This window comes from Sinocyclocheilus anshuiensis, unplaced genomic scaffold (genome assembly GCF_001515605.1).
Source record: "Sinocyclocheilus anshuiensis isolate Anshui unplaced genomic scaffold, SAMN03320099.WGS_v1.1 scaffold782, whole genome shotgun sequence".
In the NCBI taxonomy this organism is placed as follows: Eukaryota; Metazoa; Chordata; class Actinopteri; order Cypriniformes; family Cyprinidae; genus Sinocyclocheilus; species Sinocyclocheilus anshuiensis.
Genome location: NW_015546111.1, coordinates 1,340,332 through 1,353,127, shown reverse-complemented (window position 1 = coordinate 1,353,127; position 12,796 = coordinate 1,340,332). Strand labels below are relative to the sequence as shown.

At 36.2% G+C, this 12,796-nt stretch overlaps 1 protein-coding gene across 2 annotated transcripts; it reads right to left on the bottom strand.

Annotated features, from left to right (window-relative positions):
• Positions 1–4,882: 4,882 nt before the first annotated feature.
• Positions 4,883–11,241, bottom strand: LOC107700729 (regulator of chromosome condensation-like). 2 transcript variants are annotated; one of them, XM_016502496.1, is made up of 10 exons: positions 11,066–11,241; positions 10,354–10,454; positions 9,554–9,741; positions 9,253–9,432; positions 9,077–9,173; positions 8,869–8,991; positions 7,277–7,423; positions 7,066–7,185; positions 6,802–6,954; positions 4,883–5,692 (listed from the first exon to the last, which is right to left on the bottom strand). In XM_016502496.1, exons 2-10 carry the CDS (start codon positions 10,427–10,429, stop codon positions 5,517–5,519), a joined length of 1,260 nt encoding a protein of 419 aa, XP_016357982.1. In that variant the 5' UTR covers positions 10,430–10,454; positions 11,066–11,241; the 3' UTR covers positions 4,883–5,516. The 2 variants fall into 2 exon arrangements, with proteins under 2 accessions (XP_016357982.1, XP_016357981.1); XM_016502495.1 differs by having other exon boundaries at positions 10,354–10,460; positions 11,066–11,240.
• Between the last annotated feature and the right edge of the window lie 1,555 nt (positions 11,242–12,796).

The window sequence follows — 12,796 nt, the reverse complement described above, 5'->3', positions numbered from 1 at the left end:
GACCAAAATTTAATCTCAAGGTTTGCAGGATAGATTGCATGGATGACAAGGTTGCTTCCCTCAGGAAGGCTGTTAAAAGACACTGTTACATAAACTCTCGACACATTCATTTCATGGTGCTTGATAAGGTGTCATTTTGTGCTACTAGTGAAGGTGTTTGATGACCTTTGACTATGAAGTTTACAGTGTTCATACTAAGGGCATACAATATGTGTAGATGTGCTCTGAGACTATCACAGATGGGCTTTTAAATATTTTAATCTTAGTTCTTTGTAATGAAATATTTAGTGCAACCGTTCTTGCATTTCATTGCCATTAGCGCAGAATGGCTGTTTTTTGACCTTCTTCAAATTCCAAAGTTGAAGTGACATTTAATGAATCATTTTGTGATATTAGCATTTGATTCTAAATGTCAGCTTTGTTGTAAAGGAGAGAGTTTAGTTTCTTGAGCTGTTATAGACAAACTGTTTCCAGTCATGGATTATGTATTAGCAGTAGCAGCAGTATGTATGAGTATTGTTTTGCTGTAGAACCTGTATGTACTTTTGTGCAACTGTTGCATATTTCCTCATGATTATTTGTAATGGATGCATGGCAGTTAGACATCACAAAGTGTTTATATTGTGAAAGCAAAGAAAAAATAAAATAAAATAGTTCTGTAGATTGCATGGATGTTGGTAAAAAAAAAAAAAAAAAAAAAACTATCTCAAAAATGTTCACTACCCACATCATGAGTGAGACGTCTAAGTAAAACATTTGTCATATTTTGAAAATATACATTCATCTTGTATATTGAATGATAAATAAGACTGTCACCCTTTAATCTGTTTTAAAGATTTTAATTTTGTTTGGTAAAAATATAACACAAAAGCCTTAAAAATATAGAAATGAAAAACCACTGTTAATTTTCTGCAGGTACTTGTAAAGGTTGGAGACTCAAGCACTGTTACATAATCTCTTCAGCAGACAACCTATTATGAAATATACTGGATAAGTGCTTTTGAATCAGGATAAAAATAAAGAGGCTGTTGTATATTGACTGTTGTATAAAGACAAAATCTCCTGATATATATAGTCTTTTGTATTTTTGCTGACTTTTGTTGTCTTTCTACTCGTATGAAACAAAATGTCATTTTACCCTGTCCAGTGTGCTTACCAGAGTAATGTTTTGTTTCCATTATCTAAAAATTACAGACATTAGAGACAGTCGGTTAAAAATATATCATCAGTGAGTCACCATCTACTACCATTTTATGGAAAAACATTATGGTATAAATCTATTCATCATACCCAGACTCAAACTTAAAGCAACTGGATGTAGTTTTTTTCATTTTATTTTTATTGTTCATTTTGTCAAATTAAATGATTAGCCTATACTTTTATTTGCATTTTTCACAAACTGGGTATAAAATAGGTCCTGAAACTCTTATATGTTGATTGTCAGCCACAGAAAGTCAAACCAACAGTGGAACTATGCTGTGAAGAAGTCCAAGCTGGTTTGTTTTCACAATGTCATTGAAAAGAGGGATCCTGTTTACTGTGGCTTTCTTCATGTGGGTGGAGCAGAAGCGGTCCACCTGCTATATTTGAAAGCGGCACCCTGACATTTAAAGCAATGGTGTATAGAGTATACCTTGTGCCATAGTAGGGATAATGGACTCTGGAAATGGCTATGGAAGGATACAGAGTCTCAATCGGCCAGCAGAGACAAATACAGAATCTTAGATAAGCAAATGGCCTTAATAACGAACATCATCATTATGGTCAGCAAATGTCGTTTATGTGCTTCTCTGGCTCCTTGTGATTGTGGTTTGGAGTGTCAGTTACATAATGGCATAAACAGCGGATCAGAGAGCAATGCTGTTTACAGCGGGTGGAGGAAAGCATCACGAGGCACAGTAATGACAAGAGTCACAGCATGTCGGCTAGATTTATCAGGAGGATCACACTGCACAAAATTGCACTCAACCCCATTCTGTGTCCTTATGAGACGCGTAAACAAGCTGCAGCCTAAATCAGAAAGTCAGTGTGGATTTTACACTCAACTCACATTCTTATACATAAAACATTTGGCAAGCGATGTTTAACATGTCCATAGGGTAAAATGCTAAAATCAAAAATGGGGAAATGCTTAAGAGCCTTTAGAGTTTGACTATATTTTTTTATTAGAATTATTTTTAACTGACTGTTGACAGTCACACACAAGCTAAAACAAAATACATATGTGTAAATATTAAACACATTATATATTTTGGTCAGTCACGCTCTAAGCTTAGCAGTTCCCATATAATTTATCCCAGGGGAATATGATGAAAATCATACCCATTTCCAGTAAGACCAATCTAAGCAAACCTTACCAATCTAGGGGTTGCTCTGTTCAGTTTCCATGGTGACATGTGGTTGTTTACCCATCAAGATGAGATGCTATACAATAACGACTGGTCTAATGGTTAAAGGCATGCTGATATTATAAACATACAATGCAAATTTCATGCCTGAAAGAACAGAAAACATATCTAACTCCAACAACTACAGGCGTGCCAGTTTTCAGTTATGAAAACTGAAGCGCTTTCTCATGTCAACAGTTTTCAGTTATCGTGCACTCTGTATTTAAAAAAAAAAAAAGAAAAAAATATGATGAACCGTCATCTTGTTACCAACGTGACATTCAGTTGCCCAGTGTTTCAAACAGAAATGCGCCACGAAATATGCAAATTCTACCATCACTAATGAAGCACCAAAAAAAAAAATTCACAGAGGCCTAAAAATTCTGGGGTAAAAAAGGACTATTGTCAGAGTAGCACAGCTCTCCAGAAGGCACTTGAAGAGTTCACCCAAAAATGATAATTCTGGCATTACTTGCCCTCAAGTTGTTCCAAACCTGTAAGAGTTTCATTCTTCTGTTGAACACGAAAGATATTATCAAGAATGCTGTTAACCGAGCAGTTGCTGGTAGCCATTGTCTTCTGTAATATGGAAACAAAATGGAAGTCAAAGTCTACCAGCAACTGTTTGGCAGCAACTTTGTTGTTCAATGTGGCAAATCCATGTGACCAAATTGAACCTGGTGCAAAATCTGAGGAAATATTAAGCCCTCACACAAAATCCCCAGTCTTATAGCTTCCTATTGAAATGACATTTCACTAGTCAAAATTAACAGATAATTTTATCAATTCATTTTGTGAGTAAAAAATGCTCTAGCTAGTAATGTGATGTGTACATGATTTTAAACATTTTTTTAAGTGTTTACATCACGTAAATCTTTTTAATGAGAAAAAAAATACTGAGTGCACCTTTAATGAGCAGAAAACAATTGCTTTTAAACAATTTATGAACTGCTTGCTGTGAAACATTTCATTTTTATGATGTTTTTGGAACTGCATGATGGAAACAATGAGTTATCTATACTGCGAATAAAGACATCCCTTTCAAACACATTTATTGTAGCTTGCTGCCATTAAAAACAATAACATTTAAAGCCAGTGCCCTATCCACTTCTCAGTGCAGCTCATACCATCAAAAAAAACATTGATGACAGCATGAAATGATGGTGGTCAATTAAATGCTTGTAGGAGAGGCTGTTAGCATTTCAAAGCTTTCAGAGAAAGTGGGCCTTGAAGGGCTTTTCTACTGAAATACCCCACAAAGTCTCAGGATGACTCACTGTGGGCTGGAACATAAAGACCAGACCAGGAGCACAATACCATTTCCCCTTTATGGATGCTGAAGTGGTGCTTTGATTTGCAAATTTTATCGATAGTGACCAAACCATTTCCAGTCTCAAGTGTTTTCAACAATTTAGGACATACTTACGCATCAGCTCAGAGATTTCATATATCGGAGTATACTTTTTTTTTTTTTCTGTTTGCACAGGGCCACCTCCAAAGAAATTCTGGTAAGTGTAACCAAACTATTTCAATAAAGTATGCATTTCACAAAGACTGAGACAGCAGCTGTCAGGCTAATGAAAAAAAAAAAAAAAAAAATAATAATAATAAATATATACCTCCATGCTCCTAAAGCCAAACAATTTGCAAGGAATAGACTAAAATGTAAGCAATTGAACTGAACAACTAATCTTGGGAGCACATCGTCACCATCCAGTGGACAAACTACACAAATACAAAGAAACATTCTCATAATCTTTTACTGCAGTTATATCTGATCAAATGCACATTATTTTTCCGTACTGCTGGTTCGTCTGGTCAGAGGAGAACTGGCCCCCCGACTGAGCCTGGTTTCTCCCAAGGTTTTTTCTCCATTCTGTCACCGATGGAGTTTTGGTTCCTTGCCGCTGTCGCCTCTGGCTTGCTTAGTTGGGGACACTTCATTTCCAGCGATACCGTTGACTTGATTGCAAAGATACTATTTAAACTGAGCTGGATGTTGACATCACTGAATTCAATGATGAACTGTCTTTAACTGAAAAATTTGTGTTTACTATTGTCATTTTGCATTATTGACACTATTTTCCTAATTAATGCTGTTCAGTTGCTTTGACACAATCTGTATTGTTAAAAGCGCTATATAAATAAAGGTGACTTGACTTGACTTGACATTCTGCACTTCTATAAAGTGAAATGTTATATTAAAATTAAAAATATATTAATTTTTACTTTAAAGTGCAACAAGAAATTCTTGTAGAAACAAAAAAAATAACTCGAATCCTTGTCTGAAATGAATTATGAAATAAATTCAGATGAAAATGAAGGATTCTAGATTTTTCATAAATTAATAAACTTTCATCCTCAAATCAAAATTTACTTATGAGCATCCAATAAACCCACACAAAAGATGCTGTAAAAGGTAAACTATCAAAGTTTGAAACTAGACAATACAAATTGACATTTAAATTTGACATTTGATTTTATTTAAATCTCCCCTAAATGTCTTTTTTTATTTAAATGAGTAACCATGCATCAGTTTCTGTAAAGATTCATTTTTATTAATTGTCCACAAGGCCAGCAATGCATGGATACAAGTTTAAATTACGAAATTAGGAAAACAGTTTAACACTGCAAAGTACAGCAATACCAAATCTGTTTTTTTGTGAGTGATTAGATTAGATTAGAGATATCGTAACCTTTTATTGCTCAGACCAAAATGTGGAATTTAAAAAACTTTTTCCGGGACTTTAAAAGACTTAAATCACTTTTCAGCTCATACATGCATACAATCACTCAAGACAGGCGGTCTCCAGGAAGCATACTAAAGAACTTTGTTAAAAAGAATTAAGAAGTTAAAGTAATGAAAAAGAGACAAAAAGTCTATAAAAAAAAAAAGGTCTCTTTGATCATCTACCGGACCATATCCAGTGAATGTTTGGGCTCCCCATAAAGCGGGATAAAAGGTTTAATTAGATGACCCTCATCCTACCCTCTCCCTCATTCGCTGACTTTGCTCAGCACAGGAAGCATTCCCAACCCCAGACTCCCCCGATCATGATCAAGCTATAGGTTACAGATACCACTGATACAGTAGTTTGGCTCAGCTGTCTTTAGTCAAGGAGTTAAAGATCAGCTCTCCTGCTCGTCTTTGACCAGCAGGACAGTGTGCTGCCCCCCACTGGACACTGATAGAACTACACGGTTCTCCAGCTGCTTGCCTGTCATCTCCACTGGGCTCCATTCATCCTCCTCCTCTCCTGTACCCAGCTGCAGGTTGGTGCCCATGCCCCAGGAAAACACAGAGCCTGGCCAACAGACAACAACGTTAGAAAACTAAAACGCAGCTTTGAAGATCAAAACAAGCCAACAGTAAATTGTGTTATTTGGTAATGTCCTAAAAATAAACTTCTCTGATTTATGCAATTAATGTAATTAGAGGTTGAAGATACATTTGTGAACAATACACACATTGCGTCATCTGTAGCATTTGCCATTTAAAACTACAGGGACAAGCAATGCTACAACCCAAACCATGATATCAGAAACTATAAATGCATTGATCTATTTTGATCAGCTTATGGCCAGTATAATCTATATTAGAAAAAATAAATAAAACACAAACCAAATAGTTTGCATTTAATACAATTTCTAATTGAACTTGGGCATCACATTAATGCACATTATGAAAAATGTAAAATATAAATATTCTAAAAAAATCTATATATAAATAACCTTTTGAAATCCACCCAAAATACTCTACCATTCAAAAGTTCAGGTAAGGTTAAAAAAAAAAAAAAAAAAAAACTTTGAGTCAGTAAGGATGCATTAAATTGATCAAATGACAGTAAATACATTTACAGTGTTACAGAAGTCTTCTATTTCAAATAATTGCTGTTCTACTGAACTTTCTACTAATCAAAAAATACTGAAAAGCAAAATATTAAGCAGCACAACTCTTTTCAACATTTAAATGTTTCTTGAGCACCAAATAAGTATATTAGAATGATTTTTGAATGATCATGTCATTTTAAATTGTAATATTTCACAATAATACAGTTTTACTGTATTTTTGAACAAATAAATGCAGCCTTGGCGAGCACAATAGATTTACTTCAAAAATATAAAAATAATCTTACCAACCCCAAACTTTTAAATGGTAGTGTTATTATGGGCACTTTTTCTATTTCATAGAGGAAGGACCTCTCAGATACTGGTTGATGACTAGTTGCATTTATACAGAATTTGTGTGTGGTCTGAATCGGTTTACATTGCATTTCAAGTTTTGCACAATAACTTGTAGTGGCTAAAATATTGAGGATTACTCAAAATGAACCCAAAGCCAGAAAGGGTCTTTTTGGGTTCATTTAAAGTGGTCAGAGAACATTGTGAGAACCAGGACAGGGTGCAGACTCACCTTGTTTGGTGACAGCATAGCTCACAGAGGCACCACAGGCAACCATCTGAACATCACTAATCCCAGTAACAAGTGTGGGCTCACTCTTCTCCCCTGCATCCTTCCCCAGGCCCAGGCGACCATACTCTGCCCGACCAAGACTGCATACTTGTCCTGTGGATGAAGACAGCAGTTGAACATCTTTTGATCCATTGGTGGAAAACATGATTAAAAACACTCATTTTAATGTACGAGTAACAATAATGAGGTTCGTGGATGAATTACCTTCTGAATTCAGGCACACTGTGTGATGCTGCCCCCCAGAGAAACCCACCCAGGATGTGGTGGAGTTCTTGAAAGAACGGAGTTTCACTGGAGCAAAGCAGGTATTTGTGCTTTGGGTACCTGTAAAAAGGAGCAAGACGACAAATTCTCTAAAAATTCTGCAACAGACAGACCATTTAATCTTCAGGACTGAATGAGCTAGAAATTGTACCAAGCTGGTGGTAATTGGAAAGGCCAAATCCATAGACGTGCCCCTCTTTAGACACAGCAAAGGTGAAGTACGCGCCACAGAAGACATCTGTGAAAACGACCTTCCCCCGTTGCTTAATGATAACCATCTGCGGCTCCAACAGCCTCACTGAAGAATCAATCAAATCAATGCTGTTCTATAGAACTTTTTATTCACCAAAGACTTGAAAAAAGTATTACAGTTTCCACAAAAATATTAAGCAACACAATGATTTTCAGCTCAAGAAATGTATCATCAAATCACATTAGAATGATTTCTGAGGGATCATGTGACACGGAATAGTGTAGTAATTGCTGAAATTTCAGCTTTGCAATCACAGGTATAATTTATATTATGAAACATTAAAGGGTATGTTCACCCAAAAATTAAAACTAGCCCATAAATTACTCACCCTCAGTCATCCTAGGTGTATATGACTTTCTTCTTTCAGACGAATCCAGTCGGAGTTATATAAAAAATTATCTTTGATCTTTCAAACGGTTTCATTGCACTCAACGGGTGTTGCATGCATCAGTATTTAAGTTAAATAAAAAGCACCCATCCATAAAAAAGCAAAAAACAAAAAATAATGCGTCTCACATGGCTCCGGGGGGTGAACAAAGGCCTTCTGTAGCGAATCGATGCGTTTTTGTAAGATAAATATCCATATTCAAAACGTAATAATCACTTTAATGTAGCTTGCGCTCACTGTTGTACACTGAAGCAGCTCCGGGCGGATGACGTATGAGGTCAGCGTTGCGCATGCGCCGCTCAGAAGTGACGCACGCGAAAGCGCAGGGGAGAGATCAAAACAAAACAACCGTCACTTATTAGAAGTACAAAACGAGGATTTGTAAAGAAGAATGTCAGAGGATTTCGATATAAGCCAAGAGGAGACTGGTTTTCCTTTGCTAAGGTAAGGAAACTTTGCTTCCTTTGCTCCTGTTAACAAACGTTAGTTTTCACGAGACTCACCGGCGCATGCGCAACGTTGACCTCATACGTCATCTGCCCGGAACTGCTTCCGTGTACAACTGTTGGCGCAAGCTACATTAAAGTGATTATTATGTTTTGAATATGGATATTTTTCTTACAAAAACGCATCGATTCGCTACAGAAGGCCTTTGTTCACCCCCCGGAGCCGTGTGAGACACTTTTTTTTTTATATGGATGGGTGCTTTTTATTTAACTTCTTTTGGACTGATGCATGCAACACCCGCTGAGTGGCATTAAACAGCTTGAAAGATTAAAGACAATTTTTAATATAACTCCGACTGGATTCGTCTGTAAGAAGGAAGTCATACACCTAGGATGACTTGAAAGTGAGTAATTTATGGACTAATTTTCATTTTTGGGTGAACTAACGAACAAAAAAAAAATGTGTTAAAGTTGTAATGCTTCACAATATTCCTGTTTTACTATAATTTTGATCAAATAAATGCAGTCTACATCAGAAAGAGAGACTTAAAAAAAAAGAAAGTTTTGGAACAATAAGCTTTTTTTAAGAGTATATTTTATAACTAACTGTCATTCAAATTCCAGTAGTGACAGTTCAATCAAACTGAGATACATACTCAATCCCTTTCTGCCTCCACGGTTTGCAAAGTGCTCAGCCACACGGCCCAGCTGTCCTTGTTCTCCACATCCTGAGGTGTACAGCTCGCCATTCACAGTCAGCATCACCAAGTGGTCGTTTCCTTTATATTGAATTCAAAATATTACTATGCAGATTAATTACATAAACAATGATGTAAAGCTACAGCTTGAATACCTATAACCCACCTGAGACTATTTTAACCACAGGCGTGTCTATAGGAACTTTGACGGGCAATGTGCATTTTTTCATGGGCTCCAGGAGTCCAATGACACCGTTATTGTCCTGCAACAGAAAGGATAGGGCAATCAAAAGTTGTACAGCGTTTCCGCTCTGCTGCAGCATACAAAAAGGCTATACTCACTCTAAAAGAGCCCCAGACATAGACGGCCCCCTCCTCCGTGAGGGCAGCTGTGTGACTGTCCCCTGCAGAAACCTGCAGCACTTTTTCACCAAGGTCCACCTTAGCTGGCACCATCTCTGAACCCTCCTCAGTTGTGTCACGGCCCAGTGCGCCCTCATCATTACAGCCAAATGTATAAATCTACACAGGGAAGAGAGAAAACAGGCAGGAAGTCAGAAAGCCATGATAAAACAACATTGAACGGTCTTGTTAGTGGGGTTTTGAGGTCAGCACAAAACTTACATTTAAAACTTAAACTTACATTTCCTGTGTCGCTGAGGCAGACTGTGTGCATGCCTCCAGCCACGGCCCGCACGATACCCTCAGGAAGTGTCACCAGAGCTGGTTTCTTCCTCTCCAGCACATCCTCTCCCAAGCCAAGCTGCCCAACATCTCCCTGCCCCAGAACAAGCACTAGGCCCTTCTCCTGCCCATGACTACTGTGAGACACTACAAACCACCACAAAAACAGAATGCGTGAGTTTACAGATTTAGATATTCCAGAAAATCAACGTCTGCATTTTTGGTATTATTTGATGCCAATAAGACTGGCTGTGAATTTAAAACCACATTCAAGCATTGATATAAAACTCAATATTATAGCAACAATGTTCACAATATTTTCAGATGCTGTGGAAATACGTCCAGTTAGTAGCAGTTTAACTAGATATCCATGGAAAGAATTTTCTTTACGACCATTTGTAAAGACATGACGAGAAATGACAGATCACTTCGCTAGATAAGATCCTTATTCCTCGGCTGGGATCGTGTAGAGCCCTTTGAAGCTGCATTAAAACTGTAATTTGGACCTTCAAGCTGTTGGTAACCATTGAAGTCCATTATATAGAGAAAAATCCTGGAAGGTTTTCCTCAAAAACCTTAATTTCTTTGCGACTTAAGAAAGAAACGAACATCTTGGATGACATGGGGGTGAGTAAATTATCAGGAATGTTTTAAGAGAATCTCTCCCCTAAATGGCACATAATGCTTTTTTTGGACAAAAACAGCTACAATGTGGGTCAGTTTAATCAAAGGTCTGGCTATAGGAAAATAGAGACTCGCCTTTTTGTTTTTTCACAGACGTTGAGTCCTCAGGTGCTGCAATTGTTTGTCTCTTTACCGCTTTTTTTGCAGGCATGGTGACTCCAAATTCTTGACAAAACCTAAAACTAGAAATAATGTTAACAATAAAGCGACTCCCTATATACATATAAACAAAAACTCTAGGCCAAAGTAAACCGCATTTGAAGCCTACACGTGAAACAGGCCTGGACTGCTATAAAGTAATGTACAGTTAAAAAGTGAAAAATGTACATTTGGCTTTCAATTCCTCAAACTCCTGTGAAGCAAACAAAACTTTCCAGGACCTGCACTGCTGTACAGGGCTCTTTATATTGGCTATAAATTGTCTCTGCCTCGGCTTGTTCGGGCATCAACTGCTAAAATGTCGCTAAGTTAGGCAACTGACTAGGTTTTGAGACACATGCACTCCGTTTTCTGGCGCTGACTTCACGCTCTATGACTGACAGCGACAAATGCTTGATGGCGGTTTATCGGACAAACATGGCATGGGAAAGAACAGGCTCTTATTTTTTAGGTTTTATACATAATTTAAATGCAGGAAATAGTTTAAACATGGCAGAATAAGATATGAGCTCAAGCAAACATTTATGAACTGGATCAAACATGCTTGTTCTGCACACAGCTCAGCTGCAGTCCAAATCTCTGTTTGACATTTCCTGTGCTTCTGATAGACTTATTTTTATTATCTTACCGTGGGTAGGCAGCTGAGATGAAAAACCTACACTTATGAGTGAAAACTGCCCCGTCTCAAAGCTTTCGCTTCTTCGAGGTTTGTGAACATGAGCAACTCCTTGAAAGAATATAACGCACGCGTGTCTCACTCCGGCACTACTTCGTGTTTTTCACTGGAATCGCGCTAATAAACAAATGCGCAGGCGCCACCTATTGGAAAGGCGGGTTGGAAAATGTTATAGATGAAGAATGTGTTTGATTTATAATCGTCATTTAATTGAAACGTTACCAAACGTTATGTTTTACCAAGGAATATTTTAAAAGTATGCACATAGTAGCATTTAAAACTATTTTAAATGACTAAATGACTTATGACACACGACTAATCATAATTGAGAAGTCTCATAATAAACCAGAATAATACAATTAGATACATCACAAAAAAATCATAAACAAATGAAATAAAATAATAAAAAAAGAAAATCCAAAGAACATTTCTAATTATGTGGAGGGATTTTGAAAATATTTATACAAAATGTTTGCCTTATTTTTTATTTGTTTTATTTTTTTAACTGCCATTTAATTGGCTTCAGCTACTTATGGTCAGACCAGTATTATTTTTGTATTAATTATATACCGTTATGGTATTCATTAATATTTTGAATGAAAAGTATTTTTATTTTCAATTAATTTCATTTTAGTTTAGGTTTTTGTAACTGTGCGTTGCCATTTTTATTGTTATTATTTTAAAAATGTCTATTTAGCTTTAATTTTTATTTTAGTTTTAGTAATTTTGCTACTTCAAATTGAATTTATTTCAGTTAAAAATACTTAGTAGTTTTAGTACTTTTTAGCTGGAAAAAAAAATACTGCAGTATGTTTTACAAGAAATTAAACATATTTCAGTCTTTCTACTTCAAGGTTTCATTCATGTCTTGGTAATTATTTGTGAAATTAAACGTTTTTTTCAGTGTAGTTGCCAAAGCAACATTTCTCATTTTCATGTAAGTTTTTCATATATTTATATTATAATTACATATTTTTCAGCTTTATTTCAATTACCCAAAATATTTTTTTGCTTGTTTTAGCTTTAGTAAGCCACTACAGATGTAAAATGAATAGAGACCATGAAATAAATGGAGAAATTAGTAGCTATAAGTTTGATTGCATAATATAATTGCTGTTAGTGTTCATTGTCTGTTTGATTACGTCTTTAATTGATTTTTCCGTACATTTCTGCCATATGTTCATTAACTGACAGTCACCACTGATAAGCTACCACTAAATATTGTAGAAACTTAATTTGCTGTAAAGTTGCTTTGCAATGATTTCGTGAAAAGCGCTATACAAATAAACTTGAATTGAAATTAGTTATATTACCTGTTCCTGGCCCTTCCTCTGCACTAACAGTGCTCTCTAAAACCTCAACACACTTTTGATGTTATATGCTAGTTGTGGCACATTGTTGTCTCTTTTGAAATGCATTATGCACTTCGTGTGTTCATTTTTGTAAATGCAATTTTTCAGCTGGGATTTCTCATATTTGCAATGCAATTTCTCATTATTTGGACATTACATCTCAGAAATGTGAAATATGTGGCCCGGAATATGTGGCTTTGGAAAAGATTAAATTGTAAAATGTGAAGTGTGAACCATTACCGTTTAGGTTCTGTGCGCAAAATGATACAGTCAATATGTCATAAGAAAGCATTTTTTTTAAGTAAGAAAAAAGAGAGCCTCAGCAAACCTC

What these genes read in the sequence shown, in the direction of transcription:
- LOC107700729 (XM_016502496.1), bottom strand. Translation starts at nt 10,429, where the DNA reads ATGCCTGCAAAAAAAGCGGTAAAGAGACAAACAATTGCAGCACCTGAG. An exon ending in GCCTCAGCGACACAGGAAAT is followed by an intron (nt 9,433 to 9,553) that starts GTAAGTTTAAGT and finishes TTCCCTGTGTAG; the next exon opens with ATTTATACATTTGGCTGTAA. An exon ending in AGTGTGCCTGAATTCAGAAG is followed by an intron (nt 6,955 to 7,065) that starts GTAATTCATCCA and finishes CTTCATCCACAG; the next exon opens with GACAAGTATGCAGTCTTGGT.